General features: G+C 37.7%; 1 protein-coding gene across 2 annotated transcripts; it reads right to left on the reverse strand.

The window, feature by feature from the left end:
- Window positions 1-1,163: 1,163 nt before the first annotated feature.
- On the reverse strand, window positions 1,164-26,143 carry nptnb (neuroplastin b). 2 transcript variants are annotated; one of them, XM_085352664.1, is made up of 9 exons: window positions 25,769-26,143; window positions 15,094-15,441; window positions 10,524-10,698; window positions 9,369-9,463; window positions 6,336-6,469; window positions 5,689-5,962; window positions 1,645-1,666; window positions 1,463-1,536; window positions 1,164-1,370 (listed from the first exon to the last, which is right to left on the reverse strand). In XM_085352664.1, the coding sequence occupies exons 1-8, from the start codon at window positions 25,842-25,844 to the stop codon at window positions 1,476-1,478; spliced, it is 1,185 nt and encodes a 394-aa protein (XP_085208790.1). In that variant the 5' UTR covers window positions 25,845-26,143; the 3' UTR covers window positions 1,164-1,370; window positions 1,463-1,475. The 2 variants fall into 2 exon arrangements, with proteins under 2 accessions (XP_085208790.1, XP_085208782.1); XM_085352656.1 differs by lacking the exon at window positions 15,094-15,441.
- Window positions 26,144-26,992: the final 849 nt, after the last annotated feature.

Here is a 26,992-nt window from a genome sequence, read left to right on the forward strand (position 1 = left end):
TTGCGTGTGTGTGTGTGTGTGTGTGCATGTTTGTGTTTTTTTTTCTTTTTCTTTTACTTGTTCGTGTAGGCAGTGCCTGTTGGTGGAGGAGTGTTTTGTTGCTTTGGTGCCAGTGTTCTTTGAAATTATATTACACATTAGTTGTTATGTTACATGGGCCAAAGAGGATGCTTTGAATATCATTACATTTGTTGATTAAAGAATTTGCAAAACAAACATTCATTTTTACATTTTTTATTTAAAAAAAAGAAGAAAAAAAAACTATTGGTCTCACTTATATGTTTGATCGTGGCTATGTACTCTGGTCCCTCGTTCCCACCTTAATGCAGGTCCATTTCCACTGCACCACACATGGATACATTGTATTGAAAGAGGAGTCATGCAGCTACAGCAGTGAATTTTGCTATGCCAGCTTCCAAGTGATCCCACAATATTAAAGCTTCACTGAGTAAAACAAACTGCCCTCCATATATCTATTTAAGAATACATATTGCATAGGATTATAGCCATGCTATACAGTTAAAGAGAGGAACAAAATAAAAATCAGTTAATGAAATTGGGAATTATAAAAAAAATATTTTTTTTTACACCTTTCCTATCATTTGAACACTCATACTTCAACATATACAAGACACCTAAGTTACTCTGGAAAGGAAATAAAAATAATACGTATATTATTTTTGTTAAGATAGTTAGACACACAGTAGTCATTTTCTGTAAGCACTCTCATTTAAATTTAAATACTGCCAGTCATTGAAGTCATTGCTTCAGACATTGAAGCCCTTGCTTCACAATAAAAGTTCTGTTAAAAGTAGACATCTTGTCACAAATCAAATATAGTTAAATGACCATGATATGCTGTACAAATTTTCAAGAATAAAATTATATATATATATATATATATATATATATATATATGTGTGTGTGTGTATATGTATATGCAAGGATGACTCCATAAAAAAGGTAATTTTGGATGCAAAAAAGCCACACGAGGGATAACAACAGAAAATGTCTATTCTGAGTATCCTATTGCGTTGTAATTATCTTGCATGCATTGTACATGATATGTAATACAAAAGGGATCACCTCATTTGAGGACATGATAAAATCAAGAAAGGAGACATCAACAGCACATTAAAAATGTGTACACCTCTGTGGTGGTTTTAGTCATTATTCTTCATCCTGAAATCTCCACTTAAGACTGAATAAGGCATGCTTAAGACAGCCATTATGTTCTTTTTGTTGCCAGTGTTATGCTGATATTGTTTCTCATAAAATGAGACAAGATATGCTTTTTTCAAAACTGCCCAGAGCTCCATCCACCTCTGACACCTTCACGTAGTCAAAAAAATGCAGTTTAGCCATCTCATCTGCGGAGAGAAATTCAAGAGAAGGCGTGACTATGGATAATCCTCACAGTGGGTTCTATATTTAGCCCCAATCCTCTACAACAGTGTCTTACTTGAGTAAATTGCTTATTTCGTATTCCTCTGGCGAATGTTTTTGTCCTTGTGGTTGTTTGTTGAATTTGTTTTCCTAGGAAAGAAGCACTTACAATTTAGTGGCATAAAGGTAATGGGCATGCAGATCACAGTATCCCCATATGAATTATATTTGTGGCAATAAAGATACTTGTTTACTTACATTTGCCCAACTGGTTCATCATCTTTGAGGGGTAGAGGAGAGAAGAAGACAAAAATGGCACAGAGAAGTTAAATGCGAGATCAAAACAAAAACAAAAAAACTGGCATGTTTCTTCATATCGCTATAGTAAAAAAAAAATGTTAAAAGTTCAGAAAATGCAGGAAGACAGCTAAAAGCCTTTATGACAGAATCATGCACTGATAAGACACTGAAAGTTAGATATGGGCATCACCTGCTTAACTGCTTGAATTTCATATGCATGTATATGCTTTGTGCAATAAGTAGCTTCTTACATTAAAAGTGTTTCTGGACATTAATGTGTGCTTGGTCAGCAATGACATAATTGAAGTAGCAAAACTGAAATGTGAATTAAAACCAAGGAATTGCCCCTTAAAGAGCATCTTTAACACCCAACACTGTAAACTTAACCTCACACGCCATCTGAATCTCATGGGGTTCCTGTTCATCTCAGGCTGAGCATATGTGTAGGAGGATTGCAGATGGCTCACTTAAAGCCATCTTTTAATTACACTCAGCGATTTCATAGTGATTTTGAAGGGGCCTGGTACATGAGCGTGATAGTGTAGCTGATTTGGCAAAAAGAAAAATCATGCGCCTTCTTTAACCCGTCTGTCAGCATATAGAGAGTCTATCCAATCCAAGAAGTAGAACATAGATTTTATGGCAGTATATATTTTTGTAAAATAATTGTGTCAGTCATACAAAATTGCCAAAATTCATTTTAAGGCAGTGCAGTAAAACATAGTAAAGTAGACCACATTGTAACAATAAAAAATACCAAAAGAAGAGGAACTTGTGAAAAATAATTTGGGTTGAGTGAAAAGTTAGTTCCACAGCCTTGGGGTTGGTGCTTTGCATTCAGATGAAATGTGTTAACAGGTAAGTAGCCAGTCACAGTGAGAGATTTTCCATGCAGTTATAAGTCTGAGATTAGCAGCATTAGCAACATTCCATGGCATTAAAATGGAGCAAATTATGGCAGATCTAATGTTAGACAACAACATGGTTCTGGGAGTACTTAAAGGAGGAACAACTGCCAGCATATAACACTGTTTTAACACCTCATATGTATACACCACAAAAGCTATGTTTACTATTACAGCTTTGCAAGCACAAATGCAATAACAAATGACAGATTTTTACTGTGTGAGATTAATAATCATGGTAACACATCAAGTCTGTTGAAGTGGAAGTTGAAGTGTCATTTTTAAACCTAAGAAAATAGATATGGGTTCATATCACAACATTTGTTTCGTGACATAAAGTGGGCTGTTATTTAGCAAATAATCACACAGCATAATCTGTAATTTTAGCAGCTGGTTTCGAAACATAGGATAGAAATGTCAGCCTGCATCAGAGCCTTTGGCTGTGTAGTGAAAAAAGTGTTCAAACAGCTCAGCCATCAAGAGACCAGAATTCATAATGCACACAGACAGGGGCCAAAACCTGTCTGTGTGCAACCTCTGGGAATATGGGATGCTAAAAGGAGATTTTAGAAAAGGCTGTGTATCGTGAGCTGGAAGTCCTCATTCCTGATTTGAATGGCATAAACATGGCAAATATAATCTACCTTAATCGCTTCATTTTCCAGTAGATGAAACCAAACTAGAGGCTGTGCACAGAGCTTACTTAGACTTGTGGTTTAGTTGCATATCTCTTATGTGCTATGAGTTTGTATTTTAGGAAAATGAAATATTTTCGTGCTTTTTCTACTTCTCTAATTACTAAGCACAATATAACAGATTCTAGTTTGTTAAAGAAATAAACTCCTAATAGTATGTCATTTTAAAACATTTGGTTATTTTTATATATGCAACTGAGACATAAAAAAATATTCTTAAATGCATCAACAAATACTGTTTTGGACCCCATCTAAGGATTAATACATAAGCCTGTCACACAACACTTTCTATGTGACTTTGTCTTCACAGAATCAAGACTTTGAAAAACACTTTAATATATGTAAATTTAATCAAGTTGGCTTATTTTCTAACTATTGCTTGCACATTTTATTTGGTAAATCTAATTTTGTTCATACTATGTCAATAAAAAGTGGGATGTACCCAGAAGCAATATTTGTTTAGTCTGTGTGTAACATAGAACTGGGGTACCCAGCTGGTTTGATTCACATAAACAGGGAAACTGTTGAGGCATTGAACTTTTTTTGTGTTCTTGCCTTATTTAAAAATGAAAAGAAGACAAATCTACATGAGTAGAGGTCAGACAGAACCCGTGGTGACTGAAGATCCCTTTGAGCTTTGCAGACTTTGTCATCTTGACAAATTACTATCAAGCAGTTCTGCCTGTCAGCTGAAACAGGAGAAGCTTTTTTTTATTTCAAATTATCTTATTTATGGGGTACTATATATATATATATATATATATATATATATATATATATATATATATATATATATATATATATATGGTGTGGAATTAAATTTTCCACACCACACCAGACATACGCATAATAGTCTTTTGTTTGATAATACAACATTCAAACTTGGCTATATATAAATTGTTTAGATATGCTTGTAATGTACATTGTATGATTCCAATCATTCTGATTGGGCTTTTACTTTGATTACAAATAATTGCTCTTTAGAGACATACAAAACAGATTCCATATCCATTAAAAAAGAATTGTTGCCTGTCGAACTAATAAGCCTAATGGAAATGGATAAGACTTATTTATCTGTTTATTTTATTTTACCATGACTTTGTATAAGTTCAACTTCACTGACTGTGGTAAAATTTCAAAACTGCATCAAGCATCATGATATTTTGGGATGGACAGTAGGCTTGTAAAAACATTCAAAATGACAGAAAAAAAATGTCATGCAGGATCTCTCACTTACCACCCATTTAGATTATGTTGCCATTTGGAAAGAAGGGGAAGGGGACAAGAATTAACCAGTTAAGATATACTGTGGGACTGATAATGGATTGATTACCTTACATGTTTATGAACTCCTGTATTCTGCCTTCACAAGCAAATGTTTGCCATGAGAACAGTACACTAATAGCCAACTATCTGAAGTGAGTTGTGCCCTCCCTCTGCCCCCCCTCTGTTGTTTACATGTGGATTTATGCCATATTTCCATGTGCCAACTTAATATAATCCTTATATGTTCTTCCATTCTCCGTTTGTTACACCACTCAAGAGCAAGGAGGCAAATCAGCTGGCCACTCTAGATCCCATCTGACAGCAAATGCAACATCATGTTTGAAAGTCTCCTTGTTCCAGTAACTTAAAATTGGGTGCAATCCATTGTCGATGACTTTTGACCCTATTGCAACTCATTCAATCATTCACGCATCATTCAATCAGAGATCCCTGACCTGCTGTCCATTTGCACCAAGCGGTGCAAGTCCAAAGCTAGGAAGATTATGATGGACCTCTCCCATCCCAACAATGGACTCTTCTCACTGTTGAGGTCTGGGAAGCACTTCCGCTCCCTTAAGGCCAAAACAGAGAGAATGAGGAGGAGCTTCTTCCCCCAGGCTATTCGGGCCCTGAACCAGGTGTAGGACTGGACTCTCCCACACACGTCACTATAAGACTGGACTCTCACACACATCACCACACGCGCCACCACACATTTCCTATAATCCTATAATTCATAATCTCTTCTACTATTTGCACATTCTTTACTGTAAATTCCTAAGTTAATTTGTAAATTTTGTAGTAAATTGTAAATATTGTAAAACTTTTCTTCTGTCATTTAATGGTCGGGCATTGTACAGCTACAAGCATTTCACCCCCATGTCATACTGTGTGTGGTTGTGTGTGTGTGACAAATAAAATTTGAATTTGAAAAAATTTGAACTATTTTACATTTCTTAAAATATATGGGGAAATTTTACTGATCTTCTGATTTACTGGTATTTTTAAAGCAACAACACAAATGTCTCACAGGTTTTAAATTGCAGAGTTGCACTGTGAATGTAAATAATGCGGTATCTATATTACTAGTTACTTATGGATTCTTACTGCCATTAGAAAAGCAAATGTTGTCTTACCATCGATGATGTCGTCTGGCCTCTTGCGTTTCTCATACACAACGATGATGACTACTAGGATTATAATTTCTGCCAGAACACCCAGAAAAGGCCAAAGTGGTGCAAGATGGCTGCGGACTCGAAGAATTGTAGTCTGAGCATTATTTCCAATTGCATTAGTGGCATTGCATTCATATATTCCAGGATCCGTGTTAATATCCAGGTTTAGTATGTTGAGCTCTGTGTAATTGTCTCTATTGGTGATGAAGATTCGCCCAGTCGAGTTGTCAAGCTCCTGCATTGAAACATAATGACCATTTAATTTAGTTGAACTGCAAGCATGTCCAAAAACCTACCTATCGTGCATACCTGTTGTACCTTTATATATTTGCATTTATATTATATTTATAATAACTTTCTCATCGTTCTTAAACCTGTCGGTCTGTTTCTCAGTCAATTTTTATCATTTTAAAAATTATGCAATATATAGCGATGCCAGTTTAGCTCAGTGGGTCCGCAGGCAACCACACGCTCCATGGCTGGAGAGCGGCGGCCTGGGTTGAAATCCGACCTGGGACCCTTTGCTACATGTCCCTTCCCTCTCTCTGTCCAAAAAATATATCATTTTTATAAAGATGCAATATATATGTATACATATATTTATATACCATTGGGGATTTTCCATCCATCTTACGCCATGTCCAGGTGGGATGTGGGTAACCGACAGACTTGCAGTAAAGCGTTGCATTCTCCCCCTCATTTTTGTTTTCACTTCGCTTGTGGCCAGTGATATCCGGTTTTGCTGAAAAGGTCATATAAATTAAAAAACAATATTGATGTAAGACATTCAATGCAACATTTAAACCTCTACCAGATGGCATAAATGAGGATTACATAGATTCCTATTTGGGTATTTAGAGGCTAGTGTACTCTAAGATTGGATTAATTCCTTCAGTTTCTTCTGAAATTTTCTGAAAGATTACAGGAAGACATTTGGGGAAAAAAAGTCTTACATCACTTTGTATTTTACATTTCAAGCTTGCATTTTTCTCCTTAAGTAGCGGTTGATCTGGTATGCTAAGGTAAATGGTTATCTGCAATATATTTGCCAGTTAACTCTTTTGATTACTCTTTTTTTTTTCATACACAACATTGCCATGCAATCAAAACGTTGTGGATTTAGATTTTTTTATGATTAAAAATGTTGTTAAGACACTGGAAAATGTATCTCACACCCTTTCAGCCTAAATATGGAAACAAACTAACCACCTGTGACTCTTCAGCTGGGCAAACATTGCAATAAAATAAACCCTATGTGCAAAATAGCATTTCACTCAGTAGAATAGAGGTTTGCAAAGAAATACAGCTTTTATCAAGAAGTGCCATTTTTGATGTTTAGTTATTTTGTAAGCATGTACTCTACTCCCAAACACGCATTAGAGAATATCACATTGGAGCAGATAAAAAGCAGTAGGATATAATTCATAAAGGAACAGGGTTATCAGTATGATATGAGTGCCTCCAGATGTTTCCATTCAAAAAACTCTTCAGTGAATTCCACAAAAAAATGTGCAAATTGGCTCTGACTAATGAATTAACTGATAATGAAAATTAAACAGGGGTTATGAGCTTAATAAATTCAGGCATATGCCATAAAGCACTGCAACACGTGCCAAGTCATACTGATATATGAAAAGAAGTCTTTCTAAAAGGTGAAACATGAACTCTCCTTTTAACTCTCCACAGCATCAAGAAAATAGCTGTTCCTTTTTTTTCTTTCACTAATCCTCAAAAATTACAATGATTCCTTCCATGCAATTAAGCAGGATAAGAGAGGCCTGGAGTGAGCATTTTTCAGCTGCGCATGGATGGAGCAGGAGGGGTCTGAGCTCTTCTGTGACATCATCCCACTCTAATTATGGAGCACACGTGCTCCCTCAGCAGGGGAGTGGTTATGCTCATTTGTGCCTTATCCTGACTGTATTATGTCAGTGACTGACAGCACAGAGACAGCCCTCGGAGTGGTGCAAAAACAGACAGAAACCTCCATTTCACACTCCTGACTGTGATTATTAATCTCTGTGTGCTAGACACAGGTAACACATGAACGCGAGAGGTCTGTGTTAGAAAGAGCAAGGTCATAGAAAAATGTTAAAAGTTGGTCAGGATAGTAGATGTTAAATAGTTTTAAATCTTTCTTTAGTTCGCTTTCTAATTATAATTTTACCTACAGCACAGATTGTGACTCTCGATTTCTGCATTGTCAATTTCTCTTGAGGAAAGGGATCAGGATTCAAATTAAGACATTTCATAGGAGAAATGTGCTTAGAATTTAAGGAAATTTGTGAAATACGAGGTACCAAATATGTATCTGTGGTAAGCTTAGTGTCACAGACAATAAACTCTACTCCTGCCACAGAGATGGCTGGGACCGGATTCAGAGCCTTAATCCTACAACATCACAGAACCCTCCATCTGTTGCCTCTGAGCTGAGTCCTGCAAGGATGAGTGTGCCAAGGACACTGTAGGCGAGGGATCTCAGTGAACTGCTGCCAGTAGTGCAGTGCAAAGCTGGCTTGCTTAACAGTGGGCTTGCTACCTGGGTCACAAGAGATCTCAAACACCTCTAGAAAATCACAAAAACAGTTAAGAACTGAAGAAAATTCTTTATCCAGCAATGGTACTCACACTGGACACCAAAATGTTTGGCTGTTTAAGATATATCTGAAAATTGAATGGAAAAAATAATAATAATGAGCATATGATGAAGTCTTTTCATCAGCCCACTGATTTTTCTTCCAGGACAGATAGCAAGCTTCAAAAGTCAGAGGCCTGCAGTCCAGTGATGGCTAGGACACTTCAGTTTGAATAGTGATGTGTCCCATCATCTCACGATCCAGTGCAAGCAGAACACACACGGTCATCATCCATGTTATGCAATCAGGTAGCGCTTTAAGACAGCCACAGAGTAAGAGGCAGGGCATGCTCAGTATGCACCATAGCCATGCCACAGCAAATTGGCTTAAGCACTACACACAGGCAAGCTTCTCTTGAAGAGGGTTTCACTTGCCCTTACTCAATCCTTTATTCAAGTTGATGGCTTCACTGTCAGCTTGAATGAAAGCAACACAGTTGTTCTCTGGTTAGCTTTCCTGCTGTTACGTCTAATGACCTAGTTCATTTTCATAATTTTCTCTACTGTTGATTCCATCCAAAAAAAAACCCTCAAAACAAACAAAAAAAACCCAATAATATTAACCAGTTTTTTAGTGAACTGTATATAAGGATGCCTCCAAGTGGGCTTTGTGATTTGCATGTTTTGGAGAGCATGTGCAGTGCCTGTCCATTTTGCTAGAGTGTTGTCTCAGTGAAAGCCAAGACTGACAGCAGCCTCAGGAATACTCCCTGTCATCACGACTGCACTGGATGAATGCAAACACCTTCGTAAACTTGGGCTCTCTTTACAGAGCTTTAGGTGGTTAATGTTTTTAGGTTACATTCACTCCCCCATCTCTCAATGGGAAACCACAAATGGCATTACCATGTCATCATGCAGTGAGCTAAAATGTCAGTGCTTTCTCAAAATCTGAATACACCAGGGAGGAAGTCAGCTAACATTATTCAATCATATCATGTTTGCTAACATCAAGCAATCTTATTCTTGTCTTACTGACTTGTTTTATGACATGTAGAAATCATACCTTTTACTTCAATCGTAGCGTTGGCATTTGGTGCCGTGTCAAATGTGTAAACACACATGTATTCCCCAGAATCGTCAGCACGCGGCTTGTTGATTCTGCAACAAAAATATAACAAAACCAATTATTCCATACCACCAGTCACTTACCAGTAACTTACACTTTAAGCAGTCAAGTAATGTAAAATAATTCCAGGTTAACTTTAATAATTAGTTTACTGAACTCCAGCAGTAAAAGCCCAGAAGGCCATTGGAGACAAATGTTGGCATTATGCTGTTATATTACGGAACAGCAGCTCTGCATACTGCAGAGAAGGGCACCATAGGCATTTTAGCTGTACTCTTCAGTGTATTACTGATGTAATGTGACAAGGAAGTGACCAATTGGTCTTATCTTGTGGCTAGAGAGAGTCTGTGGTATGTCTTTGGGGGCGACAGTAGCTTTGTGCTCCAATGATTATACTGTGTGACAACAGGAAGCAACAACTAGTTGGTACTTTAGGCTATAATAAAGGTTTCACTTTTTCATTTCTAAATAAACGCAGAGATACGATTTAAGATTGATTTAACGCAGTGATAAGCTTTAAATGGGAAGTCAGAAATGAATTTCAACCCAGGTTTCAATAAGTAATTGTAAAATATTTGAAAACAAGCACATACAGAAGTCTGAATTACCTGGATTCTCAAGTTAAATTGAGAATAATTAATACTGTCTCTTTGTATTTTTGAGTAAGACTGTATGTACATTTTAATTTTAATGTAGTTCCTGTCTCTTCTTTTTCCACAGAAACTCATCACAAACAGTCACACTGACTGTTTTTTGTAGGACAGGAAATGTCACTACACTGTGGTTTACAACTGAAACTCTGTACAACAGTCACCTTTCAGGCTTAGACCCTAATTAGCGTAAGACTTTGGCTTTGCAAGGTGCTGCTCTTCAAGCACTGCTCAAGTCCCCTACAGAGACAAATATGACAAGGCGAGATTAACTTGGCACTGTTTTTACTGGAATAATAACCTTCAGGTTACATGAATCATTTAGATAATTTGTAGGTGAATTCTCATTTACTTTACATTAACGAAATCACTTAATCTCATTACCTATTCTCTCCTACGCTGCACGTCCAACTTGGAACTAGGAGGAAAATCTTTGTGTCACCTGTATATTGTGTCCTTCTGTTCCGTCCGTGTGTTGGGGATATCCTGTCCATTTTTCATCCAGAAGCTTTCCTTGTGGCGTGTATGGGCAGTGGTGAGGTTACACTGCAGGATAACTTGTTTACTAGAGGTGTCTGCTGTTAAGATGGTCTGATCAGAGGCATTGATCTTTGGTTCTGGAAGACAGAGAGTCAAACCTTATCCCAGAACATAAGGCTCAAATCTGTTTCTATCCTTCCTCCCATGCTGTACTTGCTGTAGGCTGTATTCTGTTTTTATATGATCTGTGTAGGAGGGTGTCTATGAAGTGAAGTTCACATAACAAATAAACAAAAAGCATAATAGGACATGAAACCACCAGGATGCTCTGCGTATAATATTAATCTTGTGTATAGCAATTATCCACAGTACTACCTGAATGTTTCATTTGTTTTAAGCAGTAAAATGAAGGCTTAACTGATCTACCAAGGTAAAATTTGAATTGTGGCTCTCACACTGTGTTCTACTAACACGGACACGTTTTAACTGACATCTGCAGTAAGGTTAATTATAAAGCTGGATGGTGTACCACACAAATTCCTGATTAAACTACTGCCAACTTGTCTGAAAACATCATCACATTATATGTACCTGATGATCAGGGGCCTCAATCATAACCAGCATGTAATCACAAAACATAACTTGTGCATTGCACAAAAGTTTAGACACTTCATCACTGAAAAAAAAAAATCAGATTAATGATCGACAGTGAGTGTTCTCGGGCCAGTAGTGTTATAAACTGTTTGTGCTTCATGATTAACCTATTCTTAAACTTGACTTTTTCTAGAGGTAACCCTTAGTATGACTGTTTTTTTAAGAGCTGTTGCAGCTATTAGCCTCTTAAACTTTGCTGAGCTTGTAACCTAACCCATATCCACAGGAAAAAATATATACATAATTAGATGGTTTGCATTAACCATATATGCTTAATTATGGAAGTGTAACATATGACATGAGGCCACATTTTTCAGTTAATTGTGATCTACAGTCTTACAAATGAGACATCGGAGATAATAATTTACATAAGTGAACAGACCTTTTGACATTATGGAGCTGAATGTATATGTAGACGTTTAAATAGCTAACCACACTGGTTACCAAACAATACCAGGGTCAATTCTTCAAGGACAATCAGGGAAGGTGTCATCTGAGAGCGAGGTGCCCTTTGCTCTGCCTTGAGTAGTGAGCGAGAAGCTTCCTCTCCACTGCCCCTCCTCCTCCTCCTCCCGGGCTGGCCAACCATGGCAACAATGGAGCCCCCGAGGGGAGGAGCAGAGAGGAGAAGCATCATAATCCTACTACTGGCTGCTTCTGCAAGGCCACTAGCAAGGCAAAAGGAGAGAGAGGGGAAAGAAGGGCTACTGAGACTAGCAATTGACTTCTGTTAGCATTTGTGGTACCCTCTTGCTGTAATCCTGTACACTCAATAGCTAAGGGGAAGTCTCTCCCCTCCCCCCTTATCTCTCTCTCTCCCCCACCAAGCAGAGCCACATGAACTATTAATAGTATGTTCGAGTCATGCGTACAAACGCACAACATGAGGTACATAAATTAACATTTAGCAAACACAGCACAATGGTCCACAGGCAATTTAACCAGAGGTTGTTTGTAGGACACCTTGTCACTACTTAAAATCTGGTAACTACTGGATAATATATTGTCATACCAGAATGTAACCAAATCACAAAACCTAGTCTTTTCCTCTGGCAGCTACTCTAATACAGTGCTACTTTGAGGTTGGATGGTTAGATCAAACTGATTGGCAGATACTTGACAGATCTGTTTTAATTTTTAAGTAGCTTTGGAGTTTGCCAAGATTTATTAAATCAAATAATCTTAACAGCTTAGACATACTAATCAACTTAGCAGTGGCTGTGTCACAGTTGTGTTGTGTCATTTTAAAGAGCAGGGCAGGCCTCATAACTTCTTTGTAGCATATTAAAACAGGAAAGGTGCACCGTCAAGGAAAACCACATTCTGAGCATGTGGTGGAGCTAAATGCTCTTAAGAACTCAATAACAATAATAATAATAATAATAACAATAATAATATCTCTTTGCAATTCGTACCATTATGACAGTTAGGATGCTACCTTGCTTTCTGGGTGTACAGTATGTCTGCGCTCAAAATCCAGTGAGATTTGTTGTGTGTAGTTAGCTTTAGTGATACTCCACACAAGATCTATGTGAAGCTATCTGAGTATGAAACACTCAACCGTTGAAATGCTATGGAAAAGATTTATGTTTTGTATTTTGTTTTGTTTTTTTAGAGGAAAAAAAAACTTTAATTTGAATTGGTAGTGGTCAAAATTATAAAAACAAAAAAGTATTTTTATGCAGCTTTTATGCTCAAGCCACTCCAGCAGAGTAAGTCCTTGCAAAACTGATGTATTTAGCCATATTTTGGTGTGTGTGTGTGTGTGTGTGCGGGGGGGTTCCAGATATTCTGATATTTTTCCCAATGTGACAAACTTTACTATTGGGTTTGTAAGTTACATGAATTGCAATGTAAGTCACAGTTAAAGAACAGCATTTTGGGATATATACTCATTCGCTCATTGAGAATCAAATGAGAACATACAAACCACTTTCATGTTGGTGTAAAATATATGAAGCTACAGACAGCTGCCAAGCATAAAGATTATCTACCAATAACTAGTTTTGTAAACACACTCAGTTAATTGATGAGGTTGCAGTTACTGCCTTTTTATGTGAACTTGGAAGCAGGTGTCAGCTTTAGCCTTTCTGCTTTTGTTTCCATTTGAAGCTAAGCTAACTGGCTGTAGCATTCATCATAGTCACATGGGTGGCATCAATATTTCCCAAATGGCTATTCATTTGTTATGAACCCAAAAAATATTTGAGTGTTTCATAGCTTTGGGTACAGTATCACTTTAAACACATGTTAATTAGGCACATACACAATAACAAATGTATCTGCAGTAGATTTCGTTTTTTTCAGTAATTAAAAAAAGCCTTGTAGCTGAAATCAAATACTGCATATATATTTACATATTTAGATCTTTTTGGCATATTCTCTGGAGTGATGCACATTAACAAAGTAAATTAAGGGAAAAAGGGACCAAAATAAACAAGACAACCAGACTGTTGCACATTTCCTGAGTGACAAACTATTGCTAGGCTATAATGTATAGCCTGTAATATACATGTAATATTTGCATACTACATGTATATGGATAAAACATTTACTCCTCAGTAATGACAGAATATATTTAGGACCTGAAGGATTTGGAGAGAAAATAACATGCAAATAACCCAAGTGAACTGCTAACCACAACCCTAGTGCCCTTTTCACCATTTTGAATGAGGGCGTAAATTAAATCAGCCCCAATCCTAACAAATAGCACTCACACGTGAATCAAAATATGTCAGTCCAATCAGAAGAGCCAGCAAAAATCAGACTCATCTAAACTTTTCCGATAGCTTCACTGTGACTAACAACATTCCACATGTCCCTGTGCTCTAGTGGGCAGAGCACTGAAGCATGCACAGGATAGAAGGGTCCAGTTAAAACTCAGTTTGTATGACTGTTTGAGTGAATTGAGTAGAGGGTTAAAGGATATAATGTCATTACTGATTCACAGTCACACTCTTCATGGCTGAGAAGGCACAAGGTAACACATTGCACAGGGAGGTCCAGAGGGGCTGTTGTGTACAAGTTAAGTCTGTCTCATCTGGAGAGAGACATGCACAGCTCCCTTACATTTCCATCCTTTATTGGATTACCACACACAAATTTGAAAGCAGAAAATGTTTGCTTTTATCAGGAAGGAGTTGACAGCAGGAATCACTGTTTTACACCTTAGCAGAGCCCTCCTTGTGTCTTCTTTCAGTCCCATTTGCACCGTGCCCAGAGTGAGAAAGCCAAAAGAAAAGCACCATTACTTCAAAGCACCGCTAGATTTCCACTGCATTTAGCAGGCAGGTCTTTGAAGTAAACAAAACAAGCCACACAATGTAAGAGACACAGCTTAATGTTAAAGCAATAAGTATCACAAATAAATTTAGGAATAGGAAATGGGTCGGAATTAGGATACAGAGAAATAGATAATGATCAAAATATTGTAAAAGGACAAATGAGACAGTAAGAACAAAGGTTTGCTGCGGGTAGAAAGAAGAAAATGCAGATTGAGACTGGGTAAAGTTCCTGGGTTTGTGGTTATTTACAACAAGATGCTCAATGGATTTTGGAAAGACAGGGAATCTAGTGAACAGAAAGAGAACAGAAATATTTACCAAATCTAATTTAATATTAATGAAAACAAAACACAAAAAGAAAGCCATTTATACAATTTGAAATTTTTTTTTCTGTTAAGAGTTAGAAAGTTATAAATCAAGTTAAGAAAGGAATTTGAATAATGTTGGGTTTTTTTTTTTCATTTTTTTCAAGCCTGGCCAGTGACTGTTGCAGTGAGGGTGAGCTCTTGAGAGGTTTTAACAGCCTTGAGTGGTTGGGAGTGGGGATTTGTAGTTTGTTGACCATCTAGATACTATGGGACATAGACCACTCACTCTGTAGCACCGAAATGGTGGCCTGGGCGCGGATCCAAGTGATGGCTGGGTTTTGTCGGAGGTCATTGCGCCTGGGGTCGTTGCTTGCCCGACATTCATAGGTCCCAGAGTCCTCCAGTGTGAGGCGTGTGATACCGAGCACACTGACTCCATTGGTGCCGTAGGCTGTGTTGATAGATACCCGACGTTTGCGGGCTCCGTCCCACAGCTGCTTGAAGGAGTCAGCTCGGTTGACCTCAGCATACCACCACTGGATCTCTGGAGTGGGGTAACCGACCACCTCGCAGTACAGCTCAAAGGTGTCTCCTGTAAGCTTAGTCTCTGAGAGTGGAGACTTGACAAACCCAGCTAGAGAGGAAAAGCGTATCAGGATGGCAGGGAAGGAAAGGGTAGAAGAGGGTTAGAGCAGAAGGAAGGCATGGAAAGGCCAAGGAAAAGAGAAGGAAATTAATAGGATCAGAGAACATATAAACAAAAGAGAGGATGATTAAAGGCAAATCAAAAAGCAGCAAGCCTGAAATTATTGATAGGTTAAAAAAAAGGTTAATGATTCTGTAAATCCAGTCCATTCAACGTCAAGGTTCCCTGGCCCACTTAAGGCCAACTGTCACACAAAGTCATAGTCAACCAGTCGCAAAACAGTGCCAGCTGCAAATAGTGCTTGATATCTTGTTTGCCTTTTCTTTTTGTCTCTTTCACACGTAACCATACGAAGATATGGGATGTACCTTTCATGTGTATATTCTTGAACAAAAAGACAACATCAGTACATTAAATGCAGTCCATAGACACAAGAATATAGAGAAGGGGAACTGTTCACCTAGTGCCATGTACCTTAATCGTTTTTTTAATGGCTTGTTTGCCAATTGAACAATGACCTAACTCTATTTTCAGCTATTGTGTCCTAGTAGTCAGGGCATCACACCTATTTGACAACATTAAGGTGAAAATATCATGTTATATGTATTTGGTACTACTGAATGCAAACACTGTAACAAATCCAAAACAGATTTTTCAAACGCAATGATCAAGAAAGGTTTACCTTGAACTCACTTTTCATGCCACCCTGTCAGAGGAAGAAATGATATTTAACTGTTGAACTCTCAAACGAAATAACAAAATATTGGAGATTTAACCGTTGCATGCAGTTATTACCTCCAACAAAGATTTTAGCTTGTTAGTTAGACAAGTATCATGAATAAATAAAAATATCAGTTTCCTATAACCATCGATTTGTTTTCCAAAATCACTGATCTTTTTTTTAGGATCATAGGTTGCTGGAGTCTATCCCAGCACATGTTGGCTGAGAGGTGAGGTGCAGCCAGTCTGTCACAGGGCTAACACATAGAGACAGACAAACATATTCACACCCCCTTTCACACTCAGAGGGTATTTACACCAGTTCACAAAACATGTATGCCACTGAACTGTAGGAGGAAATTGAATATACGTCAGATTGTGTGTGCTCCACTCTTAGCAATGCAACAAGCACTAATGCTTGTAAATGAAATGATTTTTTTTTTGTATTTTGTAAACATTTAGCATGGAAAGTAATAAATAAAAGATCTGCCTTTGTCAATTTTCATATTGCCTATGTAAAGTACTTCACCAAAATTGTCCTAAATAAATGTAACTGTATGTATGCATTATAATCTCTTTTCATCCATATCAGCTCTTCCTGCTAATGCTAGAAATTAGGTCAGGCTGCTTACATTTTGGATAAGCTAGACTTTAAGAGCAGGTTTTCAAAATTCACATATGGTCACAGTGGTATAACACAGTCTGAGTTCAACTAGCTTTTCCATCGTAATGTGAAACTTGAATATGCCCTCATCTCTCCAATACTGGTATGCGATCTCCCAAGTCTGCCGCTCAGACAGACTGCCTGACTGTCTTTGTGTGTTATATACGAAACATGAAATATGGTGAATTTCACAAAAAATTCCATAATCCACCCATGGCATCCATAGGCATGGATCTGTGCCTGATTCACAACCCTGTTCCATGTCAGTAGTTAGCCCAGCAAAACACTGGCAGACTTAATGAACCCGATTTAATGACAAATCACCTGGGCCACAGACACTGTTCTCTGCTGGCCCTATAGCTTTGTCAGCTGTGAACCACACGTGCTTAAATCATTAGAAAAATACGCTGCCTTAACACTGCCCTCAATTCTGGTACAGGAAATGGGAATGAAAAGCCTTAGGTCTCCCGAGTGCTAGACTGTTTGTTGTGTCTAAATACAACGGCTTACAGGCCCTCCTAGATCTGTCTGTCCTCCTCAAAGTTATGCATCTTAGGCGCACGAACAGATAAGCTTGTAGAAGCCCAAGGAAGGAGTGTAACTGCAGTATTCACCCCCACAATAAATCCACTAATATTTCATTTAAAATATTTGATTTAAGGTTTAACTAACAGGTGAATGAGTAAAAAGTCCATTTGTATAATGCCAAAACACAAAGCATTTTTCAGGGCTGTTAGTTTAAAGGAAAAATTATCAATGTTTTAAGAAATTATTAATTTAATTTAATGAAATGATTTCAAGGGTGCTACCCAACAACTCCCTGGTTACATAAAGCCAAGCGAAAATAACATTTCTAATAGAAAATACAATTTTTGAAGAGAATTTAGCAAAAATCTTTAAAAAAATGCAGTCTTCCTGCTAGAGATGTGTCTGGGGATATTAGGTGCAACAACTATGTGCAATGCCTAGAGATATGCAGAGTAATTAGCATTTGTTTCTTTTCTCTGGAAACATCTGGGCCCATCAAGCTCACCACATTATCCCACAGGGTGAATCCTAGCCTTTCCACCTACACATTTAAAGCAATATTTCAGTATAACTGAACACTTACTATCTCACTCTCAGTAACCGGCTGTGTCACATGACACATACAACTAGAGTCATCCATGCATGAGATCACAAAATTACAGTATAACTACTCAAAAAAACCAAAAAAACATAATGAATGTCCTCCAAGGTGTAAAGAAACTGACGACTCAATTTAAATTCAAGCCCAGGGAGACTCTGGAGAAATACTCATAGAAACAAACTACACAAACACCAGGCCAATGAGCAGACCAATTTTCAAGTTGTTTAAACAAGGAGCTTACACTGGCAGTGAAAACAAAACGCAAAGCAGCCAGCTGGTACTTATTCATTTCAAATCATGTTGGGAGACGAGAAGTGACAGAGAATGGTGGTATGACTGGTGGAATGATCTCAGCAGCTTGGTGATAGCTTGGTGATAAACACATTTTGCAAAGCTGATTCCATTTTTGTTGTAGTCATGTAATAATAACCAGTATTTATATTACTAAGTAGGTGCTGAGAGCCTGGGGGGATACGATTTCAAATTTATACTTCTGCCTGTCCACAACTAAAAGTAAAATGCACATACATTAAAGTTCCAACAATATAAAACTGAGAGTGTGAACTGCAGTTATGTGGAAATGACTTAACTTTTTAACCGTTATTTATTAATGTTAAGTCAAACAACATTAGAATTGCAAAACTTATGAATAAAATAAGTCTAAATTAATTTTATGCATTATACACAAATACTGCCTGAGGTTGGGTGTGGTCTAATTCCTCAAAATACACAATATTGAAAACAAACTTTGGTGCAAGGGACTTGGTGAACTTGCATCACATTAGAAAGTCAGATTTGCTGTTTGTGCACAGTGTATGCAAATAAAAAACAGAATATAACATGGTGTAGATAACAGCCTGACATCTGGAATGATCTATCAAAAAAGTCTAACAAGAAGTAGACTCGTCTGTGAGGAGAGATCCTGTATGCTGCTCATCAGCTACTGAAGGCATGCAAATAAAGGCTCTGCTTATATTTCAAGCACTTGAAAGGTCTGCAGAGACTGCAGAAATGTTTACTCCAAAAATCTTTAGAGTATCATTTACATTCTGTCTGTAGGTTTTAAAGATAGCTCCGAAAACTGAGATGGTATCTGTGTCACAGTTATACTTTCATGTACCACAGTACATTTTCACGTGCTCTGTTGCTAAATGTGACTAATTTCAGTCAATCTCCCCTTACCCACACCAATGTCTTATCAGGTTGTTGTGCATTATAACAGTACCTGCAATTTCTTTTCTTTTTTGCAAATTATAAAGCCAACAAAATGGCTGAACTGACATAACTGGCTACAACCTAAGCTGTCTGCTTTTCAGCAGCAAAGTCAGCTGTGGATGTTTTTATATGCTATACCCTCAAAGGAAAACTACATTAAATGAAACAAATATGAGCAGTGGGACTCAAACTGTGGAATGGGCTCACTGATGGGGAGTGGAACCACTGCAGGTGGTCATGGATGACCAGGGCAATAATATGAATTGATACTATGTCGAAATATTCTTTTTTTTCCTTCAGGGAAAATAAAGTTTGTTATTGTGACAACCTTTATTACCTCAAATTCTACTCATTTAATCAGGAAAGTCAAAATCTTATATGATTGAATGGTTTAAATGATCCCAAACTAAAAAAATAATGAAACCCGTCATGTCATAGAACTACAGTGTCAAATGTTTTAGCTTACTTAACCTCCATTTGACATTTGTACAGTACTATCGCAAAATAACCTACAGTCGTCTGTAACACGCTCTGTCTAAAGCTGAATGGAAGTCACAGTTATTAAAGCCTACATGCTCTTTTCATGCAGGTAGAGAAGAAAGCTCACCTGAGAACTGACAACAAGCCCCACACCACCGCCATGCAGCCTGAGAGTGAGTCAGCTGCCCGCCTACAACCTGGATCCCCGTCCACAGTCCCACAACACAGACAGAGAAAGCACAGGGTAGGAAACCCCCTAGGGCCAATGAACTAGTTATGTATAATGTGTGTGCGTGTGTGTATTTGCAAGCGTTTAAGTTTGTGAATGTGAGAGCACTTTGTTTTACATGATTGATGCTGTGACAAATATATATATATATATATATATATATATATATATATATATATATATATATATATATATATATATACAGGTCATTTGAAATGTGTCATAGTTTTGCCCAGTGTTTGTATTTGGTTGTCTTTGTTATTGTTAAAAGAAAATTGTATATAGTGTGATCAGCTTCATGAAATGTGTTCTTTTATTGATGACTAGGCAAATGTCTATGTGACTTTTGACATGAACTCTTGTGTGATAAGCAACTAACACCTTCCTCTTTTATAAGAACATGCAGACTTAGAAAAGGGGAACCTCAGCTCTGAGTTCTTAGAATAACTTTGTGATCTTTGTACACACACACAAGCTTGTATAAATAAAAAACGCAGACAGTAATACAGCGCGAGTCTGGAGTACGAGCGCTCTATGACCGTCCTCGCGAGTAAAGACAACTGCAGTGTTTGTGTTTTCTAACTCAGGTGTCTCAGCTGAAGAACTGCGGGGTGATTTTTAGAAATCCCCTGTCAGTTATACTTGAAAACTTTCACAATAGTGGCCTAAAAGGGGATTTTTAAAGTTCAGGAAACTTCTTGGGTTTGTCACATTATAACTTATTTTGATTTTCACTTTTTCATTTTAAAAAACTGTGTGAATATATCATCTAAACACCAGTTTTTAAAGAAAATCTAGATATGATTTCAGGGTGATTTGAGGATTAGCCGTCCTCAGAGTGAGCTAAGGTCACCAATCTCCAAATATCAAAAATAATCATAAAACTGTAACATGTTCTGCCCTCACAGGTGCCACAAAACAAGTGAGGAAGATCAGGAATCTATTTGTCAAGCAAATTCTGTAGGCAATCATCAGAGATCATCAGATTAGGCTTAAGTAAGAGCTTCTATGTGCTTTGGGTATCTAGTAGGATGAATGAAAAAAACTGTTTTACAAAACGCAGAGCTAAAATAAAGTGCAGGACACAACATGGAGCATAAGCAATGGAGAAATATATTTAAAAAAAACATCAAATACAGGTCTGTGAGTTTGTGCATATTTAGATAAAGTCACTATTTAGAATAAATCATTTAACAAGACAAACGGGAAGTATCCCATTCAGGCCCCAAGTGCATATTTCAACACTTCACCTAAGTTCAGTGGAGCAAAGAAATGCCTTGTAGTCAGTTTTATTGTAAAAGCTGATAATGATAGTATCCCCTGGTACTAAAATTTGCAGCACAGAGGCTATTCTTGACTGCTGTAGATATAACATTAATAACAGCTTAGCAGATGGACTCATGATATTGCGTAAGTTCCATATGCCTAGATCAGCAACAGTGTCTTTACATTTGAGGACTCCACATACATATGGGATCGGTTTTATGAATGTATTTTTTCACTGAGATCATTAAAACTTTAATTAACCCTAATTCCATGTTTCTGAACACTAACGCCTACCAAATGACCAGCATATTACATCACTAGTAACCACTTCTAAAAGTTGTCCTGCTTTAAATACCTACCAAACACGAAGTGGTGTATGTATGAAACTCATCTTTAAAACGCTAGAAGCATGTTTGAGAAAAGAGCAGTACTGAAACTTAACTGTTTTTATCATTGTTGCAAATATATGGCATTAAAAAGCTTGGTTGTTAGAAAATCAAAGCTAAAACCCAAATATTAATTCTGTACATCGAGTCTGGTAAAATAACTACTACATATGAAATCTATTGCTAATTGGTTGTGGATGCTTCAGTAGAGTAAACAGAATTACTCTTAAAACCACTTCACTAAAGCTTCAGAGTCTCTAAAATATTAATATATGCCAAAATGAATATATGCATGAAATGTATATAGCTACTAGAGGGTCAGGACTAACATCTGGAATAAAAAGATGTATAAATGCTAATAAAATTCTTTCAGTGTTCACATATTTCTGAGTAAAAAGTATACAAGTTATAGAATACATGTTTTCTGACTCACATATAATTGTAATTAAAACTTGCAAGCTAGGTTTTCAGAAAAGGTAGGCCTCAGGCTCACCATTTCAGTTCTACTGGTAACACTTGAATCTGATATTGGGATCACAGACGAGAGGCAACAGTTTAATGAGATTTAAATCCCAATAAACCTTGTGCGGGGGGTAAAAATTCTTTAATCCCATAAAACCACTAAACACTTCCTACTTCTGCTCAAAAGTGAAAGCAAGGGAGTTTAAATTATTTGATGTAACAATACAATAATTCCAGAAATAAAAACTACACTAGTGTGCTCAAAGTACTGTCTACCACACAAGGTGACAAATGCTATTCCCAAGTCTCCTACTGTACTTTTAGTTAGAACTATTGTCACGATAAATGTGAGCTGAAAATCAGCTAATAGGTTTTCTGTTGTGCTATATCACTTGAAAAACACTCATGCCCATTAGAAAGTTTGGCTCCACATAAATCAAAGTAACATCCTAATTGAATATTCTCTCTGACCCTGAGTCCTTGTGCAGCACACATAGCTGGGGTTGTTCCCAGCTACGAGACCAGTAAGTATCAGAGGCCAGAAGCTAAACTGCGGAAATGCCAGGAGTGAATCTGAATGCACAGCAGGGTGGTATACATATATATATATATATATATATATATATATATATATATATATATATATATATATATATATATATATATATGTTGGGGGGTTTTTTTGTTTTGTTCTTTTTTAATCACAGTGTGTGTTACAGATGTGCATCATTATTTTGTATGCCTGCAATGTGTTTAATAAAGTGCAATGGTGCTCCTAATCACTACAGGCCATATCACATTTCACAGTGGGCAGGCATGACTCAGTGTACGAGTTTGGCTTCCGTCCCACAGCATATTTTCCAGACTCACAAATGAACCATCTTAAAATGCTTTGTTTGCTTCAGATGAAGATAATGCCTAAGTGACATAAAGCAGAAAAAGAAGGTCACTTATTGACAAAGAAAACTATTATTACATTTTTTGAGAGGGTTGTTGCTTACATGTTGGAATGCATTTAGGTGTGGCTTGTCAGCATTCCTATCTTTGTACGTAGATAGTAAACCCCAAAGAAGAAGCCATCTTCGATGCCATATATGCTCAGTCTTAACTGAGCCCCTCAATGACAGAAAACAGTGTTTACATTTGAACATGTAAGTGATAATATCAGTTCATTATTTAAAATATCTTAGTATGCCTTCTCCACGTTTTGATTCATGCAAACACAGATGATGCAAAAACAAAACAAAAAAAGAGTAGACTACGTGATTCGTAGGGGGAAATTATGTAAGAGGCAAAGGCATTTCCTTAGGTCAGCTCTAGTTACCTTCTCAACAGCCAGTACCTTCTTTGCATCAAGATCACATCATCTCTCAGCTTAAATAGTCCACAGCCACCTAGTGATTCTTTAGAGGGCCGGGCAGCTGTGCACAAGGAGGCCATCCATTAAGAGTTAATGGATTCACTTTCACAAAAGGACCTTAAAGCCACAGTTCTCAGTGCTGTGTCTCGGTGGTAAAAATAGAAACGAGGCAGAATGGACGGATGCTATTTACAGTCCCTCCAAATTTCTGTCACAGAAACTGTGCACCTATGTGGGCCTACTTTTCCCAGGGAATGAGGAAATTGAATTCCCTCTGCTTCCTAGATACAGTGATTACATCTCATGCACTTATAATTATTATTGTCCCCACATCACTGTCTGAACTCTGTAATATCACAGGAAAATTTCGGATTGCATAAGAAGCCATGCACCGATTACCCTAAATCTGAACTGTGTGAGAGAAATTAAATGGCCTTTGCATGCAATGTGAGCAAATATTACCTTTGGTATTAACAGTAGTTTATCACTGCACTTACCAAACCTGTGATTTCTACATAATACAGATGAAACAGACAGCCTGAGTGGCATAGCTCTGCCTCTCACTGACCACTGGATGTTATTGTGTGTGTGAGTGTTTCTGTAGTGTGAACTGGACCTCAGTGAGTGGGTAATAAAACTGGGCAGAGACCAGAGGAAGTGTCTGGAAAGACATTACTTGAGCTTTGTCAAACAATAGAGGAATTATTGTGTATTTGATTTTCCAGATAGCGAGATGAGAGAATGCCTCACAGTATGCACACTCACTTCAGGCACTTCAAAGAAATTAACAATAAAGAAAGACAAGAATTTGAGTAATAATTTTGTTATATAACTATGTTGGTATTTGAGTCTCCTGTCCACCCCAAGCTAAATAAACATAGGTTGTTTTTGCACTTTTTTAAACTATCATGATTTTTGTTGCAGCACTTTATTTATTTTAGCATTTTTGTTGTTTGTATTATATAAAAATAGTGCAAGCTGTTATTCCCATGTTGATTAGACTAAGCTAATGTTGAAAATGTTCGATCTGAAATACTTGCAAAATTAGCAACCACAGAGCTGGAATTTTCACAGTGTTCTCAAACAACCATCTAAACACATGTTATATTAATTCTTGCATAGTGGGTGTTCGATTATCCCCCGCAGCAAAGCCGAGGTGGACGTTAAGCATTAAAATTATGAGTGTGCATCATAATTCTCTGCCACAGTTTTCTGTGATAGCAGATTAAGTGTCACTCGTTTGTGAGCACATGGGTTCTGACATGTGGCTACATCAGATTCGTAAAAGAGTCAGTTATGAGATTAAACACTTTGTTTCCAGAAGTATATCATCTTAATGCTGTCTTCATAATCACGCTTACTAAAGAAATACTTAAACATTAAAAACATTAAAAATATAAAGACTCCACCTTGATTTCATGAATGGCTGCTGATATGTGAGACCCTCTGGGTGATGTGATTCAACAGAATTTGGAGTCAGGACATGCTGCATCAGAGGACGACAGCCTGGAACACCCAACAGCATGTTGCTGACATTTGTTTAAACCAAGTCATGCTAGTTTTATTATGATTAACAGACACTGATTTTTTCAAAAACTGCCAAATAAGTATCCTTTCATCTCTTCGTAAATGATACTTATCAGCCAAATACTTTTATTTATTTATTTTACTGTGGCTATCTGGTAGGAGATCTGATGTTAAAAAATGGGACTGTTATTTGTTTTACTATAGAATTTCCCACAGACAGAATTATTTGCACAAGAAATGATCATTTATGCTGGCATGGCAAAAAAAATGTGGAATAACACAGAACAGTTTCAGTCAATCAGAAGCTCAGTCACATCTTTGACACTGAAGGGCCTGGTATTTGTAGTGTTTACAAGACACATCAGGTGAATCTTTTGCCTGTGTTTGCTGCTGACAATGTCACTTGATCAGCATCCAGAGCATGTTAGTCTTGCCTGACATACTCTTACTACCAATTCCCCCTTTGACTAAACAAACTTAAAACTGACAGCCATAGGTTACTACCTCATGTGGGCAGTGAAGGTAAACTGCAAATCTTAGACCTTAGTAAAAAAAAAAAAACTAAAAAAAAACTTACTAGTATTCCACAGCATAATCTGCGACAGTAAATTATTCCTACAAACACGCCAACAAAACTCAATACAGCAATAAATAACATTGTAAAAACGTCAACACAGTCGTATTTGTGTTTGTTAACGTGGCATTAAGTAAATTATATATGTTGCTGTCTAATTGCAGTCTTGGTGTGAAACTATGGCTTTAACGCGGTCTCAAAATCCTCTTTAGAAACAATTCCCTCCGCGTCCTCACACAAGCCAAGTCACTTTCCCTCAATGCGATGGTAACAGTAATGTCATGGTCACAGCTGTTTGCTTACCGTTTTGAGCAGAGATGAAAGGTAGCATCAAGTTCCCCAAAAGGACCACAGCCAGCATCACTGCGTTACGATGCATCGTTGGGGCTCGATCAGAGTACCGGGGTCTTGATCGGACGAATGTGGGAGGAGAGATCGTGCAGGCTAGTGATCACAAGATCTAGAGAGACGGGCCCAGCATCGCACCGGGTTCTTTAAAAATAGCCAGCCGAGGACGGTTTCAATTTGGTGTAGAAATGTCTCCCTGATTCTGAGAGCTTTTGAGAGCAGCGATGAGTGAAAGGTCCGGAACGAGGCCGGCGGCTCAGGGATGCCGATGTGCGGCCATAAACGGCGAAGAAGCCTCGTAGGATTGCGGGGGAGAGGTCTTTGGATGTCAGGGAGATTGTCCACAGTGTGGTTCTGAAGATTCAAAGATGCGCAGACCGATGCGCATTTGCGCTCTCGCGGTCACGGCTCGGTGATTAAAATGAAAGTAGCGCACAAAAGATTCCCGACGGCAAATGATGCAGTCGAAACATAAGTCTGTTATCAGCACCGGTCTATTTTTAATACCAAAAGAGGAACAGATGCTGGTAGGACACCGACGGCAGCAACGACAGGCTGCGCGTGCCCAGTGCGCTTATGACCGTGAACGAATACACAAAATCACATCCTATGTAGCTAATTGATGGTGTTGGCAACTCAGACAGTAATTATGTGCCTCTTTAGCCATTACAGTTTATTATTATTATTATTTCTATGAGATGACAGGTGCTCGTGTTCATAGTGTCTCATTAGAAATGGATGTTTGTCCCTCTCAGAGTTATTTCTATAACTGTTTTACAGTCTGAATCTAAATGATTCCCTAACTCTGTTCCACAACTCTTGCAAAATTAACGTCTCCTATAAAGTGACAGGTCAGTAGTCAAGTGCTTGCCATAACACGAGTATGAATAATTGATTTTTTATAAATAAGTTGAGGTGTATATGAAGATCAGCTGAAAGCAATTTAGTTTTTATCAGTGGTGTTTTTCCTGACCTTTATTCATTGCGCCTAAATACTGCCAGGTTTTAACGTGAGGAGATTATGGTGATGCTCTTGAGCTCACTGAGGTCATTTATAAATTATGTCATCACATCCCTAGCCTGGGTGCTCTGGAGCTGTATGTACCACATCCCCTTGAAAGTTCAACATGGCCTCCTGTAATCCTCTTCTATCCTTAATCTGCGCTGTCCCGCTGCATG

This window comes from Diplotaxodon limnothrissa, linkage group LG1 (assembly GCF_057381915.1).
Source record: "Diplotaxodon limnothrissa isolate DT_005_m linkage group LG1, D_limnothrissa_male_GT1.1, whole genome shotgun sequence".
Lineage (NCBI taxonomy): Eukaryota > Metazoa > Chordata > Actinopteri > Cichliformes > Cichlidae > Diplotaxodon > Diplotaxodon limnothrissa.